At 40.8% G+C, this 24,370-nt stretch overlaps 1 protein-coding gene across 1 annotated transcript; it reads right to left on the reverse strand.

The window, feature by feature from the left end:
* Positions 1-405: 405 nt before the first annotated feature.
* LOC129824126 (myosin light chain kinase 2, skeletal/cardiac muscle-like) lies at positions 406-23,345 on the reverse strand. The gene is made up of 15 exons (XM_055883491.1): positions 21,309-23,345; positions 17,967-18,125; positions 17,702-17,783; positions 16,672-17,218; positions 16,120-16,448; positions 15,465-15,570; positions 14,243-14,336; positions 13,838-13,947; positions 9,979-10,120; positions 9,763-9,833; positions 9,498-9,626; positions 9,019-9,171; positions 5,708-5,786; positions 2,597-2,654; positions 406-2,288 (listed from the first exon to the last, which is right to left on the reverse strand). The coding sequence occupies exons 1-14, from the start codon at positions 21,840-21,842 to the stop codon at positions 2,598-2,600; spliced, it is 2,592 nt and encodes an 863-aa protein (XP_055739466.1). The 5' UTR covers positions 21,843-23,345; the 3' UTR covers positions 406-2,288; position 2,597.
* Between the last annotated feature and the right edge of the window lie 1,025 nt (positions 23,346-24,370).

The following is a 24,370-nucleotide window of genomic DNA, read 5'->3' on the forward strand; positions in this document are numbered from 1 at the left end:
TTTAACTTTTAATTACAAAATGATAACATGTGGACAAGCATTGAGAAACAGTTTGAACAAATAACAATAGTAGCAATGGAAACATTTATGCACAACCCTACACATTGAAATAATGATGTATAATGTGTCATGTATGTACTATAATTGGTTTTACTGAGCACATGAAAGCAAAAAGCATGCTTTCATTAAATAAAAAGTAACAAAGGCAAAATATTTTTTTCCCACAGAAAAATAAGAAAATACTGATAAGACTTGAATTATTTGAATATAAAGTAAAACTGTTATATATATATATATATATATATATATATATATATATATATATATATATATATATATATATATATATATATATATATATATATATATATATATATATATATATATATATATATACACACACACACACACACATTAACAAAATCTTATGAAATAATGCAGGGTATGACTACAAGCAAAAAAACATAACTTCTAACATGGTATTTTCTCTTAAGTGCTAGGATTAGTTTTGATAAATTCATCTGATTTAAACAAATAACAATATAAAGTGCTAGAGATTATGAAAACTGACCAGACAATATCCATCCATCCATTCATTCCATCCATTCCCTTTTCATACTGTAGATTTACAAATATACTAGAACATGGATAAAACGTCCCAAACATTGTCCGATTATTTTAGATTTAAATGTATTAATAACCTTGCTTGAATTTCGGCCTTTTTTGTTCCGTTTGTGTGAAATCAAAATGAGTCATCTCTGAAACTTAACCCTTAGATGCAGACCCTAAATCTGGGGGGCCAATCATCTTGTAATAAATATTCCTGCGCAAAGTACATATTTTTCCAAAATACAATATAGAATATCAACAGGATTTGATATTCTATAATTCTATAATGGATCGAATGATTTCAACAAAATGAAAACAGTATATCAATGCTTTCCCAGACTCAATACTAAGTACTCCAGGTCTGCATTAAAGGTTTTAGCAAACATCTACATATTTGATCTATTTACACCCAATATCAAGAGAGCACAAAACAAATAACAAACACGTGACATTTGTCTATCTATCAGTCAAGTTCAACGGAAAAATCCTTTGGTTTGATAAATACACACAGTCAGAGGAAAAGTGGGGTACAGTACTCAACATGGAACTCTTTCACGTTAGCAGAAGATGAAATGAAATGGAGAGCAGCATCCCAGCATAAACATTGAGATGCAATGTGGATAACTGATATGGAAGTACAGCAAATCAAGATGGATTCACACATGAGGGAAGAGAACAGTAAAACTGTACGACAGGGAAACAAACAAACTTTGGCTAAAAGTAAACATAGTTTTATCTGGAATCTAGTTTGTCTGACAAAATCATACCCCCAAAGTATTTACAAGATACTAGGTTAGAGTTTGGTGTTATGTCATACATGCATTGCAGATGAAATTCACATGCTGTACCTAGTATACTATCTTCCACTACAGCCTCCAGTCTTCTAAGCTTTGGCATCACACTGAAATAGCACTTTTACAGTACATGACAACCCATTCAAAAAAGTACAGTACGACTGTCAGTTAATGTTTCCACTAAAACCAATTCCTTCTTTTTGTCTAATTTTTAACCTATCCTTGGACATACGTGCTAAAAACAACAAAACAGCATATCTAGTGAGCTAACAGTTCAGGTAACATGCATCGTCCATTCATAACACAGCTACGGTAGTTCTATAGGTGTACAGACAGGTAAGCTCCAGTAATTTTACAGGTTGTAGTTTTACAGGTTGTAGTTCTATAGGTGTACAGACAGGTAAGCTCCAGTAATTTTACAGGTTGTAGTTTTACTGGTTGTAGTTCTATAGGTGTACAGACAGGTAAGCTCCAGTAATTCTACAGGTTGTAGTTTTACAGGTTGTAGTTCTATAGGTGTACAGACAGGTAAGCTCCAGTAATTCTACAGGTTGTAGTTTTACAGGTTGTAGTTCTATAGGTGTACAGACAGGTAAGCTCCAGTCATTCTACAGGTTGTAGTTCTATAGGTGTACAGACAGGTAAGCTCCAGTAATTCTACAGGTTGTAGTTTTACAGGTTGTAGTTCTATAGGTGTACAGACAGGTAAGCTCCAGTAATTCTACAGGTTGTAGTTTTACAGGTTGTAGTTCTATAGGTGTACAGACAGGTAGGCTCCAGTCATTCTACAGCTGTAGTTCTACAGACAGGTAAGCGTTGGTAAATATGCAGGTGTACAGCAGGCTTGGTCCAGGTGGCCACAGCTGGCGCCGTCTAGTCATCATGGTGCTCAAAACATAATGGGATGGGAAACAGTTAAGTTTCAGCAATGTCAACCTTTTTGGGCTATATCACTCTAATCTGAACTTCTTACTGCCTTTATGCACAAATATTGAGAAAATGCTTCCCCCTGGTGGTTTCTAGGAGGACATTACTTTATTGTTGAGATTGAGAGCTGAATCCTGACTTGAGACGTAACATGTGCATTTTGGGGAAAATATTCCATTAAACTGTGTAGAGTGTTTACACAAATGTAGAAAAATATGCAGTAGGAAGTAGATACAATTTGTGATGAGGAAGGTTTAGAGACTTACCTCAACTATCTGTAATGGGTATGCATGAAGAACGCCGTGAGCGGTTACACATGTTCTTCTATAAAACACAGAGGCAAAACACTACATTAAGTCAATCATCGATAACAATAAGAAACAAAAACACTTCCTAACCTCAGCAAACCAATCAGTGCCTGTTTTAAAAATAGGAACTACACCACTTCATAATATAGCGGTATTCTCTCAGGTAGTAAGCTGTTTCAAGTGTTAATGTCACATGCATACGGTGAAATGCCTTTCTTGCAAACGCAAAACCCCAACAATGCAATAATCAATAACAATGCAATACTAGAAAAAAATACGCATACTATATACAGCAGGGGTCGGCAACCTAAAGCAAGTGTGCCAGCCTTCGATACATTGATTTCAAAATTGCGTTGGTATTCACTGCAATGTCGTAGTTTCCAAGGTATGTCAATCCTGATTAGCCAATGGGCTTTCATAATTTTGCAGGAGATTCATATAATTAGTTCAGTGCAAGACAACCCACCTCACCTCTCCCGCAAAATTCAAAACCAAGGCAGCACTGAAGATGAGAGATTCGTTTTCACATGTTATCAGCAAAAGAAAAATAAGGCAGACGTCCACTCAATTATTGCCTCTTGGACAAATGAATAATGATTAGTTTTACTGATGCACCGGTCTATTTGCTCTCTTTGTTGTAAAATTGTTGTTTGTCGGACATCAAGTGTGCGGCATCATTTTTGGAACGAGACATGAGAAAAACTTTAAGGATGAGGAGGACAAGGCTGAAGGAATCAAAAGACACAGTCATCTCAAAGACAAAATACATGCCTGTGTCTGCCAGAACTGTTGAAAGGCACGTTACCGAGATGGTTAAAAATGTATAGGAGCAGCAAACTGTAGCGTCAAAGATGCAGCTGTGTGGCTCTTGATGAGAGTTTGGATGTGAATGACATTCCACGTCTGGCAGTTGTTGCAAGATACTGTGACTCAGAGCCGGTACGTGAGGAGCTGCTTTGTCTATAACCCATGCATGGTACTACTAAAGGTGGAAGACGTAGCAAAAGCCTTCACAGATCATTTTGAGGAGAGAGGTGTCGATATCAAAAACATATTCACTATTACACCCCGCTATGGTGGGGAAACAAAGGATTGGGAAAGCTGACTGAAGATAAGATTGGCCACCCCGTGGTTAAATGTCACTATATAATTCACTAAGAGAATCTGTGTTCCAAGATCAAGCCTGCGGTGCTAATGGAAAGCTCCTCTGTGTAGCGAGCTATGGAATTCTTACTTTGATAGATATTCAATAGACACAATTAGTTGTAATGCACATATGAAAATCCTTACTGGCATGCAGATCGCTAGAAATGGTAAGATAAATAGTAAATCGGCACTCCAAACAAAAAAGGTTGCCGACCCCTGATATACAGGGACAGCTCCAATACCATATTTACAATGTGCAGGGATACTAGAGTGATGGAGGTAACTATGTATAGAGGTAAGGTGACTAGGCAACAGGATAAAAGATAAACAGAGTAGAAGCAGCTTGTACAGTGCCTTCGGAAAGTATTCAGACCCCTTGACTTGGTCCGAGCGCTCCAAGACAGGATTGTGTCGAGGTACAGATCTGGGGAAGGGTACCAAAGAATGTCTGCAGCATTGAAGGTCCCCAAGAACACAGTGGAATCCATCATTCTTAAAAGAAAGAAGTTTGGAACCACCAAGACTCTTCCTAGAGCTGGCTGGCCAGGCCAAACTGAACAATCGGGGGAGAAGGGCCTTGGTCAGGGAGGTGACCTAGAACCCAATGGTCACTGACAGAGCTCTAGAGTTCCTCTGTGGAGATGGGAGAACCTTCCAGATGGACAACCATCTCTGCAGCACTCCACCAATCAGGCCTTTACGGTAGAGTGACAAGGCAGAAGCCAGTCCTCAGTAAAAGGCACATGACAGTCCCCTTGGAGTTTGCCAAAAGGCACCTGAAGACTCTCAGACCATAAGAAACAGAATTCTCTGGTCAGATGAAATCAAGATTCAACTCTTTGGACTGAATGACAAACGTCACGTCTGGAGGAAACCAGGAACCATCCCTATGGTGAAGCATGGTGGTGGCAGCATCAATCTGTGGGGGTGTTTTTCAGCAGCAGGGACTGGGAGATTGATCAGGATCGAGGGAAAGATGAATGGAGAGATCCTTGATGAAAATCTGCTCCAGAGCGCTCAGGATATCAGACTGGGGTGAAGGTTCACCTTCCAACAGGACAACAACCCTAAGCACACAGCCAGGACAACGCAGGAGTGGCTTTGAATGTCCTTGAGTGGCCCAGCCAGAGCCCGTACTTGAACCCGATCGAACATCTCTGGAGAGACCTGAAAATAGCTGTGCAGCAACACTCCCCATCCAACATGACAGAGCTTGAGAGGATCTACAGAGAAGAATGGGAGAAATTCCCCAAATGTTTATTTTTTTACCTTTATTTAACTAGGCAAGTCAGTTAAGAACAAATTCTTATTTTCAATGAAAGCCTAGGAACAGTGGGTTAACTGCAGTGTTCAGGGGCAGAATGACAGATTTTTACCTTGTCAGCACTGGGTTTCAAACTTGCAACCTTTTGGTTACTAGTCCAACGCTCTAACCACTAGGCCGCCTGCCGCCACATAAATTCAGGTGTGCCAAGCTTGTAGCGTCATACTCAAGAATACTTGAGGCTGTAATCTCTCCCAAAGGTGCTTCAACAAGGTAAAGGGTCTGAATACTTACATAAATATCATATTTTCATTTTTTCTTTGAAATAAATTAGCAAAAATATCTAAAAACCTGCTTTTGCTTTGTCATTATAGGGTATTGTTTTATAGATTGATGAGGTGGAAAAATAATGTTATCAATTTTAGAATAAGGCTGTAACCTAACAAAATGTGTCAAGGGTTCTGAACACTTTCCGAATGCACTGTAAAGTGAGTGGGTGTGCGTGTGTGTAGAGTCAGTATAAATGTATGTGCATATTGTGTACAAGTGATCAGATGATGGAGTGAGTGTGTAGGGCCCTGTAAGGGTGCATAGAGACAGTGCAGAAATAAAAGGTCAATACTATTGTTCTCTATAAGGAGTGGGTAGGTGTCCTGTACCTTTTCATGAAGTCGGTGATGGAGGACTGGATCAGAGAGCCATGGATGCCTCAATGCTTCAGAGGCACCTATCCTCCAACTGCACAATAACACACAAACAAACACAAACAGTGAGATAAATGTATAAACAGATGTAAAGCTCTGTCTCTTGGCAGACATTCCCCTTAGATAGATTTTAATATATTGCAAAATATACTTTATATGTTAAGCAATATATTCTGGAATAAGGCGGATGTATGCAGGGGAGAAAGTAAGGTGGCCCGGTACGGCGTCCTGGCAAAATAAATACTGTAAGCCCTTTGAAGTGATTGTTTGACAAGCAGATGAAAGCATCATGACTGGTTGGGTTTATGCCACAATACAAGCTAATACGTTTTTCAAAGTTAAATGAAAAATCTTTAATTGGGACCATAGAGATGCTATAGAATTTATAGGGATTCTACATTTTATTCTATGATTAGGTCCACACGGCCGGCCTGCCCATTAGGTAGGATTAGGCAGCCTCCTAGAGTGGCAGTTTGACGAGGGAGACCTTTTCCGAGCTAAACTGACCAAGACGCACCTCCAACAACACATAACACCTCACATTATTCTGTCTAAAAACAATGATAACTTCTCTCACCCAGTGGCATGAGGGCTATTTAGGTGAGCGCTGATGCCGCCCCATGATAATCAGTGTCCACTTTGTCCATGCCCAGCGCGCCTCTCCAGGGTGCTGTTAGAGAGACGCAGCGCTGCGGTGCTCTACCAACGCTCCATCAGATTCATTTAACATAAATGATCTAGCATACGGTGGAAAGAGTAGTAGCCTATGTGGTTTTTCTGTAGCTCATAGACTGGAGACCAAATGTATAACAATGTCATGGGACAGACACTTTTTAAATCATAAACTCATTAATGAGGAAGTCAAAGAAAAAGGCAAGTCAGCAGACATCAGTGTTGGATTGGCTGCGACATAATCAAACAGAGGTGGACAGCAAACGGAGATGAAAGTAAATCATTTCAGCAATTGTCTTCATTTAATTCGACTTCACTAACAACAATAGGGCTTTGCTGGAGTCTATTTTCCTATAAAAAATATATATTTTTAAATGGATTTAATGTTGCTCCGTGGGACGTTCAAAGTTTTGGATACTTTTTTATAACCCAACCCTGATCTGTACTTCTCCACAACTTTGTCCCTGACCTGTTTGGAGAGATCCTTGGTCTTCATGGTGCCGCTTGCTTGGTGGTGCCCCTTGCTTAGTGGTGTTGCGGACTCTGGGGCCTTTCAGAACATGTGTATATTTACTGAGATCACATAACAGATCATTTGAAAAATAAAGTCCCCCTAAAACAAAGTCCCCCTGTGTGCAATCTAACTAATTATGTGACTTCTGAAGGTAATTTGTTGCACCAGATCTTATTTAGGGGCTTCATAGCAAAGGTGGTGAATAAATATACACACACCACTTTTCCGTTTGAAATTTTTTAAACACGTCATCTTTTTCATTTCACTTCACCAATTTTGACTATTTTGTGTATGTCCATTACATGAAATCCAAATAAAAATCCATTCAAATTGCAGGTTTTAATGCAACAAAATAGAAAAAACGCCAAGGGGGGTGAATACTTTTGCAAGGCACTGTATGCCATACCCTTTGTTAAAGAAAAGGTTAAAAAGGATAGCTATTGTTAGCTTTAAATTTTGAAATAAATAAATAAAAGGATCTAGATAATATAAAGCATTTCATAACAACTCCATGATGCTTTAATCTAGAAACAAGCTTTAAAATGCCCACAAAAGACGTGACTGTGATGACATTCTGAAGCTGAGCTGTGGCATTCAATATTCGAGGAGACAAAACATTTACTCTGCTATTCTGTCCCTATTATTTGAGCCTTTCACTGTCGGAAAAGATATGTTTAAACCCAGGCAGCTTTAGGGAAGCGCTTCTGTTGTTGGGTTAAAAGGATCCTCCCCTTTTTTTACATTTCGCCAAATAAACATACCCAAATCTAACTGCCTGTAGCTCAGGCCCTGAAGCAAGGATATGCATATTCTTGGTACCATTTGAAAAGAAACACTTTGAAGTTTGTGGAAATGTGAAAGGGATGTAGGAGAATATAACACAATAGATCTGGTAAAAGATAATACAAAGGAAAAATCAACTGTTCTTTTGTATTTTTTTGTACCATCATCTTTGAAATGCAAGAGAAAGGCCAAAATGTATTATTCCAGCACAGGTGGCATAGATTTTGTCCACTAGATGGCAGCAGTGTATGTGCAAAGTTTTAGACTGATCCAATGAACCATTGCATTTCGATTATTTATTTTTTTGAAGACTGCCCAAATGTGCCTAATTTGTTTATTAATATATTTTCATGTTCAAAATTGTAAACTCTCCTCAAACAATAGCATGGTATTCTTTCACTGTAATAGTTACTGTAAATTGGACAGTGCAGTTCAATTAACAATAATCTAAGCTTTCTGCCAATATCAGATATGTCTCTGTCCTGGGAAATGTTCTTGTTACTTACAACCTCATGCTAATTGCATTAGCCTACGTTAGCTCAACCTTCCCGTGGAAGGGACACTGATCCCGAAGAAGTTTGCAACGGATGAGTAGCCAGCAGTTGAAGCTTTAGATTTACTGCCTCGGTTGAGTCTCTGTCTGGGTGGAAAGGTAACTTTTGCAAGTGCATTCTTAGATGCATATGGATGTCTAATATTTAACTATTTGAAAAAATCAACCGTTTTGTTGCCAACAAGACACTCTGGTTTGACAATGGAGAAATATGGTAAGAATGCATATTTCGCTGTCCATTCTTACCTGAAACTTCTATTTATTATCCACCTTTCTTGAAACTTTTTCTCTTGATTGCAAGCTGATTTTCCCCAATCAACGCACAAATAAATATAAAACGAATTTAATAGAGACATTGGTGATTCTATAAGTCTAATCAGAGTGAAAATATTAGGATACGTTATTGACATTGAACTGATTATATAGCTACTAACCAGATGTGTTAAATATTTTGTTTAATTTGTTTGCATAGGCCTATGAATTGGCCTGCTATTATGTTCTGTTCTACCGACTATTAGCTGAGAAGAAAATTAGCCCAAGGCCAAACCTATTGCCAACCCCTGCTGTACAGTATTCTAGTTAATGCGGGGATAGGAGGGGTTGTGGCAATTTTTTGTCTCGGTGCAGCAGAATGTCCAGAACCACTCTAGGCCCATAAATGCTTTGGGTGTATGCGCGTGCACATATAGGAGGTCCCGTACCGGGAAGAAATTCAATCTACTTTCACCCCTGGATGTATGATACCTTTTATTGACGATGAGTAGTTTAGAGATGAAGTCTTTGGCTTCCTCTGAGATGTCTGTAAATTCTTCCTCGTCAAAGTTCCACTGGCAGGCAAGGATGTTGTTCAGAGTCTCAGGGTTATTGTCACCCAGGAAAGGACACAGACCGCTGAGACTGTAGAAGAAGAGGAAGAGCCTTCAGTGAGTGACTGAGTGACTGAGTGACTGAGTGTCTGAGTGACTGAGTGACTGAGTGTCTGAGTGTCTGAGTGTCTGAGTGTCTGAGTGTCTGAGTGTCTGAGTGTCTGAGTGTCTGAGTGTCTGAGTGTCTGAGTGTCTGAGTGTCTGAGTGTCTGAGTGTCTGTGTCTGAGTGTCTGTGTCTGAGTGTCTGTGTCTGAGTGTCTGTGTCTGAGTGTCTGTGTCTGAGTGTCTGTGTCTGAGTGTCTGTGTCTGTGTCTGTGTCTGTGTCTGTGTCTGTGTCTGTGTCTGTGTGTGCTTACAGCATATATGTAATGACTCCCAGACTCCACATGTCGGTGTTGAATGACACAAAGTCATAGTTGACAACTTCTGGGGCCAGGAACTCTGGGGTGCCGAAATTCACTCGCAACTTCTCTCTGGGCTTGTATCTGGGAGGAATACATGTTCATTTTGAATAGGAATCTATCAATAGAAATACAATATTATAATACTGCATGCAGTGATACATCATATCATCTAAAATTATATGAATGAAACAAAGATCAATGTGAAGTTGAAACCTACTTTCTGGCAAGTCCAAAGTCAATGATCTTGATTTTATTTGTGACTCTGCTCACACATAGAATATTCTCCGGCTGAAAGACAACAAAAAGGGAAACGCTTCAAGGTGGAAAAATATCAGACACAGGTAGACAAGTGGTTATCTGTTGTGCACAATCTGTGTATTGCCATGCTCTCAATAACATCACTGCCCCTGTCAAATACAGTGTGGTTGTTTACCTTGAGGTCCAGATGGAGGATGTACATCTTGTGCATGTGCTGCAGGCCCTCACAGATCTGCCTGATGAACATGACCGTGTCCAGCTCCATCAGAGTGTAGTTCTCGTCGATGATCCGGTCAAAGAGCTCCCCACCATCCACACTGCGATCACACACACAAAAACCCATTGTACACTCTCAGAAAAAAGGGTATGGTTAGGGTACAGTATTATTCTCTGGGGTACAAAAATATCAAAATATGCATAATGTACCTTCAGAGGTACACATATGATCTCACATGGTGCTGTTCAGTAATCTAATAGCAGATAATCTAATTTAATGGTACATTATTGTATCCAATATTTTTTATATAAAAAGGTACAATCACTGGAGGCATAGCTTACTGGAGGCATGGCTTTCAGTTAGTTATTTTTGCCCACCCGTGAGTGGAAGTGTTGTACCTATGGTTATGGCCTATGATTATATTAGTTAAAGTTTGAGCATGTCTGCTGCATGTTCTAAAGTCTTTATTAAGGCTTACATAAGATCATGTCACCATAAAGAGATGTAATCAATAGTATAGCAACCTGAACACAACACTGTGTGACCTTGTCAAGAGTTAATCCTCTTGGACCTCTTGGAAAAATGGTTAATGTGTTGGCTTGACCCAGTCCCTGGTGGTGCTGCCCTTTGAATTTGATACACTGGTGTCTGAAGTGGGATGGCGGAGAGGCGTGTACACATGAGGGACTTGGTATAGAGAAGAGGTACATTTTTTTCCACTTAAAAGAAACAAACAGCTTTGTCGCTGTGGTGGTACTCTAAAAATAAAAATGTGTATCTTATGTCTCTTTTAAGGTATGAACTGAAAGGGTTAATGTGATGGGCATTCTGAGTCTTTCCATGAGCCGGTTCATTATGCTCCGTTCACATAAAAGAGAAGCTGATTTGTCTCCCAAACGGCTCTTCGTTCAAAATGCTTAAAAATCTACCTACAACCATGCACTTTTTTTTATCTCTTATGTAAAGCCCAAAAAGTAGTCCACCATTCCGTTAGATTGTTAAATGCGCTTTTATTCATTTTTACTCACTTCTGGTGTGGACCAGAATGACGGACTCTCCCCACTATTTTTTGGTTTCTGCAGTGAAGATTCACCATCTACAGATAATTATCTTGTAAATTATCTACAGATATTCGTTGTTTGAGCTCAAAAAGCAGTAGTCGCAGTACGCAAATCAAGGAACCAAATAAAGGTCTCTTTCACCGATGCAATTCGGTTCCCGACATTCACCAAAAAGATGCAATCAAAAAGAGCTGTTTATTGGCGAGCGAGCCAACACTGAAGGGTACAATTATGTACCTATAACTAAGGGTACAATGAATGTATATTACAGGGTCACTATCAAACTGGGTAAACTTACTGTGATTGTTGTAATAAAAAAATGCTTCTTGGCAATGAGCAATTTCTCAAGCAAGAATTTTGCTTCGACTTTCTCGGAGTGGTGAGGGAAAAAATGAAAACTAACTGTTTAACTTTCACAACACAATAACTGTTAGATCTCTGAAACATTTTAACAAAGACGCATTCATTGATCACTTGAGTAAAGTCAATTGGGACCCGATACTTATATGTCTAGATATGGATAAAGCATGGGACTGTTTCAGCTGTTTCTTAAGCATTGTGGATAAAGTGGCTCCATGGAAAACTGTAAGAATTAAACAAAGAACTGAACCCTGGATGAATCAAGAAATCCTTGAGGCCAATAAATCAAGGAATACCACATTTTGAGAATATGACAGAAGCAAAGAAGATGATGCTTTCCCTAGACACAGAACCCTAAGGAACAAAGATAGTCAGATGATTGAAGATGCCAAAAAAATCATATTTTAAATGCAACATTTGTGAGAAAAGGAATAATCCTAGGAAGTTGTGGCATTCCCTAAATCAGTTGGCATATAGTGATAAACAGAAACAAATTGCAAAAGCTTGGGTCTTGAGGTCAAAGGACAAATTACGTTTGACAAGGAAGTGGCAGCTAAAAATCTCAATAACTTTTTCACAACAGTTGCCTCAGATTTAATTTAGAGGATACCTGGTTGTACTGGAGTGTATGGGGAGGGTCAGGTCCCAGGCCGTTACTCCAAGATGATTGTACAAGCTGATGCATTTTCCTTTACAGCAGTGTCTCAGGCTTGAGTTGTCAAGAGACTGTTTGAACTAAACTACTCTAAAGCTACAGGCCTCGACAATATCTCTGACAGGTTTTTAAGATATGGTGCTGAATTTATTGCCCCCTTTGTCACCCATTTAATCAACATCTCTATTGAGCAGGGAAGAGTTTCCATGCATAGGAAACGTAATAGAGTGATCCTATCCACAAGAAGGGCAGCAAAACACACATGGGAACTATAGACCTGTATCTATTTTGAGTGTGGTGTCAAAAGTGCTGGAAAAAGTTATTTATTAACAGATGAATATACTATCAATAATAATATTTTATACAAATTACAGTCTGGTTTATGAAAGTCCCACTCCACTGACAAGTCTATTGTTTTCAACTGAATTTATCAGGACATTTATCAGGAATTTATCAGGACATATGCAGATGGCATTTCACAAGGTTGATCATAGTATCATGCTTTTGGTTTTAACAGCAGGGCCATTGACTAGGTTAGATCCTATTTATCAGGTAGAGACAAAATGGTGGATGTTAACGGAAAACTTTCTAGTGCAGTGGTCACCAACGTTTTGTCAAGATCACTTTCACAGCCAAAAATACAAGTCGAGATCTACCGCTCGGATTTTTTTTTAAACATGACTTACATTATTTTTAACATTAACCTAATAAAAACAGTTCTGTCGGAATGAGATTTGTGCAATAGGCCAAAATATATTGATGTGACACCCTAAAGACGACGAGCTAGTTCAGTGTCACTTTGATTCTGCGTACACATCATGGTTCACCAGCAATCCCTAAACATCTAAAGAATAAAGACAGACCAGCCAAAACAAACTGGTGAGGTTTTTACTTAAAACCTACTCATCTGGAGGTCAAGCATTTTCATCATCTAGAGAAAAGGGTCATTTTCACAACATTCAACTTGGTCTGGTCCATAGAATCATTACTGACTCAGCCTCTAGGTACCTATCAAATCATTCACTTATATTAGAGTTGTCCACCAATACAACACCAGAGCCTGATATTGCCTGTTTTAAATTCAAGAGTCTATTTGGTAAGAACACCTTTTTATATACCGTTGCTGTTGAGTGGAACGAACTACCACAGCAACTCAAATCCATGCCGACCACAATCTCATTTAAAAAGAATGGCAAAAGCTGGCTAATGATCGAGCAATATATATTTTTCTCATGTCTGTATGTAATATGTCTGTATTTATGTAATGTATCTGTATCTATGTAGCCTAATGTTGTAATGCTTTTGCACCATGGAATTTAGGGATTACAATGGAAATAAGTCAGACATTTTTTGTGATATCCCTGTCACTTTGAAAAAATGTATCTATTGTGTGTGTTTACTTAACTGGCAAATAATATCTATCAATCAATCAAATTTACCACCTGGTGATGTCACCAGGCAGTTCAAAACTCCATCCCACAAAAACAGCCTGAAATTTCAGGTGGCCTTTTCAAACAGCTCTTACACTAAAAGGGCATTATCATTTTCACAATTTCACAGTGTTATTCAAACCTCAGTGTTTAAATGTATATAAAATACAGAAAAAAGCACATTTTTGACTGCACTGGTCCTTTAAAGATTGAGAAAACAGTATGAGAAGGAACATACAGCAAGGTAGAAAACCATAGAGATTCAATATAATGCTGATAATGTTCCATTTCATTCTGTGGAGGGAACGTACTATTCCAGCACCAGGATGATGTCATTCCTGGACTCGTAGGCGGCGTAGAGCTGGATCAGGTTGGCATGGTCCAACTGGTTCATGACCGTGATCTCATTCTTGACCATCTCCTGCATGCCAAACACACACCAACAACACAATGAGAAGTGTCAGATGTTCACTCACAGCTAGCAGGCAATGTACGTCTCTTTTTTGGGTCAAATTAAAAACATCTGAAGAAATATATTCCCCATCCACGTAGACTGAAATGGCCTTAGAGCATTATGTTCTGATGTCTACTTCCATATTTTAAATAGAAAGCAAAGTAGGTCCGCATTCAAAAAGTCGTTTTCAAGGAAGCTACAAGGATGTGTAGAGGTTTTTACGTGCATGCAAATCATGTATAAAAATGTTTTGACTTTGTACCTTTTCTTTCGGACTCCGGGCTTTGATGATTTTGGAAGCTAGGGTGAGACCTGAGGAGTTTTCCATGCATTTGTGCACCTGGCCAAAACGACCCCTAAGAGAGAGCAAAGATAAGTAAGGTGTCTTCAGTTCAAAGTTTCTGAGTTACACCTGTCTGTGTCATTTTATCATTTCTAATGGGAACGTTTCAACGCAACCATACTCCCTCGACAGGGGTCAGAAAGACTTACCAAAACTATCAGCTGTAAGTCACAAATCCTAGAATGTTACACATCAAGATAATACATCCCCTGAATTGATTGGGATTTCACGGTCAGAACTTGAACTATCAGAACTATTGTATCAGTATGTCCTCAAATACAGAATCAGATCTCTTCCAATACAGGAAAGTAATATCATTTTGTGAAGGTATTGTATCTTGTATTGATTTCTTCTTTATTTCAATAGATGAGAGTAAGAAGCCTCTGAAGATTTGGATTAGCGATTAGCTGCCAGCTGGCAGAGGAGGTATGGTTTCACATACCTTGAAGGCTTCGAGTAAAAATAACTTTGAAGCTATGAACCAGGGGAGAGGAGAAGAGAGGAGAGTTACACAACTCAACTTGTCGAGGACATCTCTCTTCTTCTCTCTCGATCTTTGATCTAGGTTAGATACTTTTTTCCCCGTGGGTACAGTTCCAAAAGACCCATTGGAGAATTGACTAATTTATAATAACTCAGTATGATGCAGAACAGAGTGCGACGGAGAGTAGTCGTTGATAGCCTATACTCCCTGAGGAACGATAAGCCTAAGCAGACATTATTTTACATTACTAGTTGAAACATTGCAGGAATAAATAAGAGATAAGATCACTGCTTTTGTCAATCGCACACAAGGAACTAATTAAATGTACTTCTGCTTTTAACCCAACCCGCCCGAAAGAAATACAGTACATACGTATAGGTTTTTGAAGAGTTTTGAGCAGCTACCACACTGGGCGCCCGGGGAGCTGTTGTGGGGGGGTTAAGAACCATGCTCACGGACACAATGGCATCTAGGACTTGATACTAGTAACGCTCCGGTTACTGGCTCGCCTCTCTAAACCTTAGGCAACCTGCCGCCCATGTGTTATATCATATGGATACAATTGTTCTTGAATTTGAAGATGAACAGTTGAAAAGTAATTTTTACCTCCTGGTTCAAGTCCTCATGTATCGCTAGGAACAGGATTGGAACACTTACCCTCCTAGAATCTCAACTCTGTTGATGGTGTAGAAGTTGTTGATCTGGTTGGGTTTGGCCGACACTATCCGATGGTTGAATGGAGCTGGTGGAGGAGGACTTTTGTCTAAAGGGAGGTATGAAATACATACAAATATATTCTTATTTATTTATCCTTCATTTAACCAGGGAAGTCACATTGAGATTGATATCAAGTGAGCCCTGGCAAACAGTAGCATGGAGGGGAAATATAAGCTGTATTGTTAATCAGTTAACATGTGCTCTTGTAATGGTACCTCAGGATTGTCATAATCAAGTAATCACCCTGTGCTTACTCACACCCTGTAGTAAACATGACAGAAGATACAAGCTTGGTTATGCAAACTTCAGTTCTCTCGTACTTTGCTACTCCTAGAGAGCATGCTTTTCTGTCCAAATCCAATAAGGTTATGAATATTTTCTACAGAAAGAGATAATTGCCACCATATCAGCAATCTATTGGATTTCATATTAGGCCCGAATCCTAAGATATGTTTGCGTAATTCCAGTCTTCCACTGAGATCCATATGTGATTTATGGAATCGTGTGCACATTTCAAATGAATAAGATTCCACCAACTTACCACCTTTCCACCAGACTTAAAGTCACGGTACCCCATAAAGATGCTGGTCCTCACCAATGAAGAACGGTTCCCCAGTAGACTGCTTGACTTCTGTGGCCTGATCTTTCCCCAGCCTCTTCTTCAGCTCCACACGGATATCCACCCCGTATGCCTTGAAGACGCTCCTTCCCTCATCCTCTGGTCCCTCTGCTTCTTCCTCCTCCTTCCTCTCCCCCTCCCTCTCCTCCTCCTCTCCTTCCTCTACCCGACTCTTCTTGTGGTCCTCTACTCCCAGGTCTTCCTCCATCACCCGACGCTTACTGCTGGTGCCGCCCTCCTCCATCTGGTCCTGTTTTGCTGCCTCCAGAGACAGAGAGGAAGCACTTTTGTTGTGGTCTTCACAGCTGGAACAGACGGACATGTTTTAGAAATGTTTTAGAAAATGTGGAATGTTGTTTCGCATGTGTGTATACGTGGAAGAGAGGGGTCAGCACATAAAGCACTATTGAAGTAGGGTGAGAGAAAGGTAGAGTAAGATAGTGTGAAAGGGGGACAAAGAGAGAGAAAGATAGAAATACATAGATTGAAAGAAATAGGAAGAAAGTGAGGGTAGAGGAGATACTGTACTTCTCGGGAATGGAGTTGGTGTCTCCTGGAGCTTCAGGGGAGGTTGGGAGAGAAGGGATATCCTTTACTGACATATCAACAGCTTCTGATGGGCCTTTAGAGAGTGTAGTGTCCCCCTCTTTCTCCTTCTCCCCCTCTTTTTCCTCTAGTCTTCTATCCTCCTCAGGCTTCTCTGTGGTTTTCAACAGCTCCTCCTTTTTCTCCTCTTCCTTAGATTCATTAAGGTGGTCTTCCTTCTCCTCCTTTTTTACAACCTCCTCCTCCTTCCTCTCTTCCACTTTTAGTCCATCTCCTGCAGCCTCCTCCTCAGACAATGACTCCTCTTCAGTCACAGGGGCCTTGGGGCCCTCGAGGATAAAGTCCAGCAGGTTTGGGCTGAGAGAACCCTCTGAGGCCCCTCCAGATCCAGCCTCCAGGTCCAGGAAGCCATCAGGGGTGAGGTGCTGCTGCTGCTTGTGACCTGATGATGATGATCTCTCTGCATTCTCCCTGTTGAGCTTCTGAACCTCCTCTAGTAGCAACACCTGCTTCCTAAGGGAGATGGTATCTGCAGAGGAACAAACAGAACAGCAGAGGGTATACAGTTCAAATTCATTCAACCACCTGCATGAACGTCACTTTGGTAACTTTAATCAGACAATTGCACAATACCTCAGAATGTCAACACACTCCTAGTATCCTCCTAAGAGGACGGCAAGTGGTTGTCTGATGTTTCTGTCTGAACTTTTGAGCTCTTTGATGTTTCTGTGTCATGATATACTTGTTAGTACAATACTGTTGTTTACGTCTGACAGGAAGAGTGTTGTGACTTGCCAGTTCCCTTTCCTTTGGCTAAAAAGAAAGTATCGATTTTTCCTCTCCCGCTCTCGAAGCTTTCAGAACAGGTGTTGTTTATATCTCACATGTTACATGTTGTGAGTGCTGCTGTGTGTGATTTAGGTTGTTTTACTAATAAAGGGCACTGTGTGTGTGAGGGGTGTATGGCTGTGATGTATTGTTGACACATTTGAATGTGCTGTGATGTGAGCACCTGCTGTGTCTGGGGGCTTCTTCTTTTTCTGTGCTTTCAGACCCGACTTCTCCTTCCCATCCTTCTTCTTGTGATCTTTTGGCTAAAGGAAGGGAAGAAGGCGATATAAGATCATCACGCTCTGCATTTGGTCTGCATGTCAACATTCTTTAAAATGAGGTCAGGTATGTATATTTCCCTTAAACCACTACCAGAATACAATGACAATATTTACTGCTCAGAAACGTCATGAAAACATGTTTTCTTTGAGCAATTTAACACATACAAAGTTTCCGGGGGGTTTGCTGTTTGCAAGGAAATTCTTTGGTCCGTGGAGCTTTGTTGTCTTGTTACTGTGAGTGGTCTCCGGGGTGCTGGGTTTGCGTTCACATGCAGGGTTTATCATCCCTTGAGTACCTTTAGTGGCTTTAGTAGAGGTAGTTTTCTGTTTTAAGAAGACAGACAGCATGGAAATGTTAGTTGGACATGGTGAATGGCATGCAACATGAGATGGATAAAGACACAGTTAGGAAGGGTAAGGAGGAAGGGTGAGCGGTGGTGAGGGGGGTAAGTTACAACTGAACAAGAAAAATGGAAACAATACATGAAAGAGTAAAGAAGGATTACATTTAAGTGACCGTCAAACATATAACCTAGCCTTATCAGTTGTTTTATTCAGGGTAGCACCCTGATACAGACGAACTTTGTTTCAGTCAAAGCATGCTGTTGATTGCACACAGCAGATGAATGGATAGGGTGTTACATATGTACGAGGCTGTGAATTTATAGCATATCACCTGTCATAGTGAGTAATAGCATGCAATGCCAACCCTGAGCGGAAACATTTCTCGCAACCAACCAAACACGTCTTCTCAAACAGACTTCAGTAAGGCGGGGCTCACTAGTACCACAGAAAACGCTCCAGTCCTTTTATGAGCAGGTCAACATCTTAAAAAATGTCTCAAGGCATGACCCTTGAGGGCCTCTTAGTTGTTGGTTGTGAGGTAAGCACTGCTCAGTAGTAAGGCAGAGAAAATATTACGAGGATAGGGTTTCCACAGTGACAGCAGTGTTTCTTCCTGAAGGACAAATCTAAGGATAGGGGGGTTGGGTACAGTGTGTGTGGTGTGTGTGCGGGGAGGGGAGGAGGGGGGGGCTAAAGTGACAGATGTCTGTGGTGGACAGACATCTCATACCTTGGAGTTGATGGGAGCCGGCCAGAGGCTGAAGGTAGAACCTGACGACAGCTCTGACGACAATGAGAATTCCTGGCGATCTGAGTCATACAGTAGCCAATAGCCAATCACAGAAGTATGGATGCTGCCATAACATCTGGACTTATAAACAGCAAACATCTGGTTTTCAGTGATACAGTATATTCAACCTAGCTTCCTTTTCCCCAGAAAACCGGATGTAGGGACCCCGCTCAGACGTTTCTTTTACACCTGCTACGTTAGGTTAGGACTTATATGACCTTAGAGTTGCTGTTTGAGTTTTAACCTCAAATCAAGCTGAAAATGTTATGTCTGTATCAAATGTGTCTGTTTTGTGCTGGAACTGTGTTGAAATGGAAGGACCCTTAACTAACCAAATAAGGGTCTGACTACATTAAAATGTTCCGATACCAGTACCTATTTACAGTACCCCTTTCCTTATTTCCTAGTTCATCTACTTTACACTACTCTACACCATGAAATGTGGAAACTCTTACGCTACACTGTATCTCATTGACCACCTAAATAAGTTGGTCTATGCTTGATTTGATTTTTAAAATAAAATAGATCCTGCAGGTAATATACCCTGGGCATGAAAACAGAAACCTGCCTGGCATCCACCCTTGTGCCAGTGATGGAGAGTGATGGGGTACCTATAACTCCCCCTTAAGGCTTTAATGCTAAACACTACTACCCATTGACTTTCAGTGTCTGTGCCTAAGACCACCCTCCGCGTGTTGCTGCTATTCACATTGTATCAACAATTTCAAGTGCTTGTTGAAGTTGGAAGTGACTGCCCTTTAAGCCCAGAGGAATTGGGTGTAAAGTTCATCTTCCACAACACAAACAGTGTCATACATTGTGTAACCCAGTGCAGTAGACAGTATGCATCAAATTCCTCTCTTTCTGTTATCTATTCAGTCCAGTACCAAATCTAGTCAACCAAATGCTTATACTAACTTCCCTAAGATACACAAATATATTTATTGTCACATACACCAGCTAGGTTCAGCCATGGTAGTACAGCATCAATGAAGCAAATTAGGGTTAAGTTCAAGGGTAAATCAACAGATTTTCACCTTGTCATCTCAGGTATTTGAACCAGTGACCTCTCAGCTACTGGCCCAATGCAATAACCACTTGGCTATCTCTCACCCCTGTCACTACCTGTTGCCAATGAATCCTTAACCAGTTAGATCCCTATTTAAGCCACATGCCTGCTTCTAGTACAAAGGCAAATACATTCTACAGGTCCAGCACTCCATCCCCAAGCAATACTATGAATCTGAAAACATCATCTACAGCATATAGCAACTGAAATCAAATCAAATTTTATTAGTCACACGCGCAGAATAAAACAGGTGTAGACCTTAGTGACATGCTTACTTATGAGCCCCTAACCGACAGTGCAGTTTAAAAAAATACAGAATACAACGATATAGAACCACTCCACTATTAAAAACACTCTCCCTATACAGGTCCATCCTCTTCTTCCTATTTTGAGCCCTTCAAATCTGAAGAAGTGCCAACCTCTGTGAAATGTATCATACAGTGTAAAGTACAGACATTGAGATCAATGGCTGTTTGACACTGTTACTATGGCTGGAGGTAAATAATGTACATGGGGGGTTGCCCTGAATCAGAGCTTGGAGAAGCCTAATTACCATGACTAAACGGTCACGTGGAATTAAACTGCCATCACAACTCGTGACCGCCGGTGTGGTTGTAATACGGTCACTGTAACAAGCCTAGTGGTGGAAAGTTCCCCACCAATTTTACCACTGTGTATAGGCTTTGGCACCTTCCATACAGTATGGCCTACTATGCATGGCACTATAAAAACCAGTGAAGATCGCTATAAACCAGTGGAGATTGTTATATAAGTCATATTGGTTTGACACATCTTCCAGCACTGCATGAGGAAAAGTAGCATGAGCAAAGCTACAATCCTTCCTTAGGAAACAGAACTCCACTTGACTAGTCAGCTTTGCTGCTCTGATCATTTTCCTCTGCAGTGGCAAAGTCATAAAACTAAATCAAATCATAAACCAAACATGTCAACATGGAACGCCGTGTCTATCTCCGAACCTATATACAACTGTGCAATTTTCTTAAGGACATGTAACTTGCAGGTCCATGAGGGAACAGTGAACCCAGCAATTCATCTAACCTAAGTTGCCGTCACATCCATATCATCAATCCATTATAAAAATATGAACGAAGTTCACATGAACGTATCCAGGGCTCCGTTGAGTGCGTAAAGTGCCTTAATAAAGCAACCTTTATATAGTCTACATAGACCTGCAAAAACACACCTCTTTGGTTAGCGCAGTTAGAACTCCCAGTCTCACCTTGTCGGTCGTCTTAGTAACTGAGCTCTTGCTCTTTTCTGCGGACGATTGCCTCTTAATAGCCATCTTGAGGTCTTTTGACTTGGAGGCCTTGCGTGCTGCCGGACCCATAAACATCATCTCCATAACCCGGGGGCTCTTCATCGTCTCCCCAATGAATCTGATGACCTGATGGATGCTGAGGACCAGCTTTTCCATCCCGTCCAGCTTCTCAGCCTGCTTCTCCGAGCGCTGGTCCAGCACTGTCATGATGGAGCTTATCTCCTGACACATCTCTCTCACCTCGCCCCCCATGCCCGTGCCCTGGGTTTGAGCCAGGGCCGGTGGTAGAGTTCGGGCTCTGGCAGGGATATGGATCTCTTCCTTATCCAACTTCAATGTTTCCATGTCCCTCTCTATACTGTCAATGTCCTGGGACATTCCGTCCAGCCGGTTGAGGACCTTCTCCTGGATGTTGATGAGTTTGTCCATCTTACTGTTCAGAGACTCAATGCGATTCTGAATGAGGTCCAAGCCGGCACCATTGCAATCGATTACGCTATCCATCGTGCTTGGCTTTCTTGAGGTTGAGTTATAGTTCACTATCTTGGAACTCATGATAGAATCATGTTAGGACACCCAATCGAAACAGAAAAAGGGTCACGTAAGACAGACAGGGAAACTTTTTGGGAAAATGTAGCCAGCCTTATCCCTCTGTGCTCATCTTCAAGTGTACAGACAAGCTGATCTAATGACGGAAATGGGAACGGAATGCCAATTTCTCGATGAAAAATAAGTGAACAAAATTCAAATCCATGAAGAGTAAAACAGAAAGATACAGCTAGTAACAGTCACTGTAATCTGTGAGATTGTCCCTATGCCCCTATGTCGCTCACCCACAGTTTGACACCTCTGCACTTCTCCCTACTGGAAGTGGTATTAAGAATGGAATAAGCTGATCTCCATAAATGTAAACAGAACAGCCAACGTCAGCAGGGGACCAGCAATGGGGGCGGAGGGCAGTGGGTGGCTGTGACGGGCAGGGGTTCGGCTCTGGAGGGGCTGTCAGACAAATGCCCACGACCGTCACCAGTCGCTGGCCCGCCTACCAAGTTTCAAAATGGCCAGTGTACACAGTCCCTCTCTCTGAGGCAAAGTGGAAAGTTGTCTGGGTTGATGCTAAACGCTTTGGGTTTTTTTTACTTTATTTGCATGTAAATTAGTAGACTTTTCAGTCTGACTTGGTGGTTTCACAATGATTAGGCTGAACAGGTGTCACAGATGGGGAGGGGAAAGGAGGGGGGACACTGACGAGTTTTATTTATAACCGGTAGGGGACATTTTTAGGTCAACTCAAAATATCAAACAATTGTCAAAAGATCCACTCACAAAGAACAGCTGTGTTTGCAAAAAAATATCCTTATTAATGACAGGTGGAGCAATTCACATCTTAGAAGTGTTTATGAGAGCCTAAAGAATAATGGTTGCGATAACATCGGGAAAATACTTGCATGTGAGCCTGATTTTCAGTATTTAAGAGAGTAATGTACGTTGCTACGGAAATCTCTTCGCTGGCTGCGAAACAGCTGTAACGAGCACCCACCCAGTGAGGGAGCAAGAGAAAATCAAGGCAGGTTCAGGTTGTAGCCTGTATTCCCCTTGGCGGAGAAAGCACTTAAGGTCTTTAGCCTCTGTGCTGAAATTGGAGAGGGGGTGACAGCCATGATTAATACTGTCTCTCTCTCACAAGAACATCCAGTCAGATCTTTCCCACACCATCACACACGCTTAGCCTACTCATAGACAGTTAAGACAGTTACAATTTGTTTTACTTAGTGCCTGGTAATTGGACCCCTCGACAGTGTACCCTATAAGCCTATGAACATATGCTTGATGCAGTGGTCCATCTGGGACATACAGTACCAGTCAAAACCTTGTACACCGACTCAAAGGTTTTTCTTTATTTTTACTATTTTCTAGAAAAGACATCAAAACTATGAAATAATACAAATGGAATCATGCAGTAACCAAAAAAGTGTTAAACAAATCAAAATATATGTTATATTTGAGATTCTTCAAAATAGCCACCCCTTGCCTCGATGACAGCTTTGCACACTCTTGGCATTTTCTCAACCAGCTTCATGAGGTAGTCACCTGGAATGAATTTCAATTAACAGGTGTGCCTTGTTAAAAGTTAATTTGTGAAATTTCTTTCCTTCTTAATGCGTTTCAGCCAATCAGGTGTGTTGTGACAAGGTAGGGGTAATATACAGAAGATAGCCCTATTTGGTAAAATACCTAGTCCATATTATAGCAACAACAGCTCAAATAATCAAAGAGAAACGACAGTCTATCATTACTTTAAGACATGAAGGTCAGTCAATCTGGAATATTTAAAGAACTTTGAAAGTTTCTTCAAGTGCAGTTGCAATAACCATTAAGCGCTATGATGACTGGCTCTCATGAGGACTGCCACAGGAAAGGAAGACCCAGAGTTACCTCTGCTGCAGAGGATAAGTTCATTAGAGTTACCGGCCTCAGAAATTGCAGACCAAATAAATGCTTCACAGAGTTCAAGTAACAGACATATCTCAACATCAACTGTTCAGAGGAGACTGCGTGAATCAAGCCTTTATGGTTGAATTGCTGCAAAGAAACCACTACTAAAGGACACCAATAAGAAGAGACTTGGTTGGGCCAAGAAATACAAGCAATGGACATTAGACCGGTGGAAATCTGTCCTTTGGTCTGATGAGTCCAAATTTGAGATCTTTGGTTCCAACTGCCGTGTCTTTGTGAGACACAGAGTAGGTGAACGGATAATCTCAGCATATGTGGTTCCCACCGTGAAGCATGGAGGAGGAGGTGTGATGGTGTGGGGGTGCTTTGCTGGTGACACTGTCAATGGTTAATTTAGAATTCAAGGCACACTTAACTATCTGGTTTGCGCTTAGTGGGACTGTCATTTATTTATCAACAGGACAATGACCCAAAACTGTGTAAGGGCTATTTGATGAAGAAGGAGAGTGATGGAGTGCTGCATCAGATAACCTGGCCTCCACAATCACTCAACCTCAACCCAATTGAGATGGTTTGGGATGAGTTGGACCGCAAAGTGAAGGAAAAGCAGCCAACAGGTTTCTTAG

This window comes from Salvelinus fontinalis, chromosome 26, assembly GCF_029448725.1.
Source record: "Salvelinus fontinalis isolate EN_2023a chromosome 26, ASM2944872v1, whole genome shotgun sequence".
In the NCBI taxonomy this organism is placed as follows: Eukaryota; Metazoa; Chordata; class Actinopteri; order Salmoniformes; family Salmonidae; genus Salvelinus; species Salvelinus fontinalis.

Coding starts and splice junctions, on each gene's coding strand:
- LOC129824126 (XM_055883491.1), bottom strand. CDS start 21,842: ATGAGTTCCAAGATAGTGAACTATAACTCAACCTCAAGAAAGCCAAGC. Junction 18,126..21,308: donor AGTCAAAAGACCTCAAGATG/GCTATTAAGAGG, acceptor TTCTTAAAACAG/AAAACTACCTCTACTAAAGC. Junction 2,655..5,707: donor ATCACCGACTTCATGAAAAG/GTACAGGACACC, acceptor TGTGTTTTATAG/AAGAACATGTGTAACCGCTC.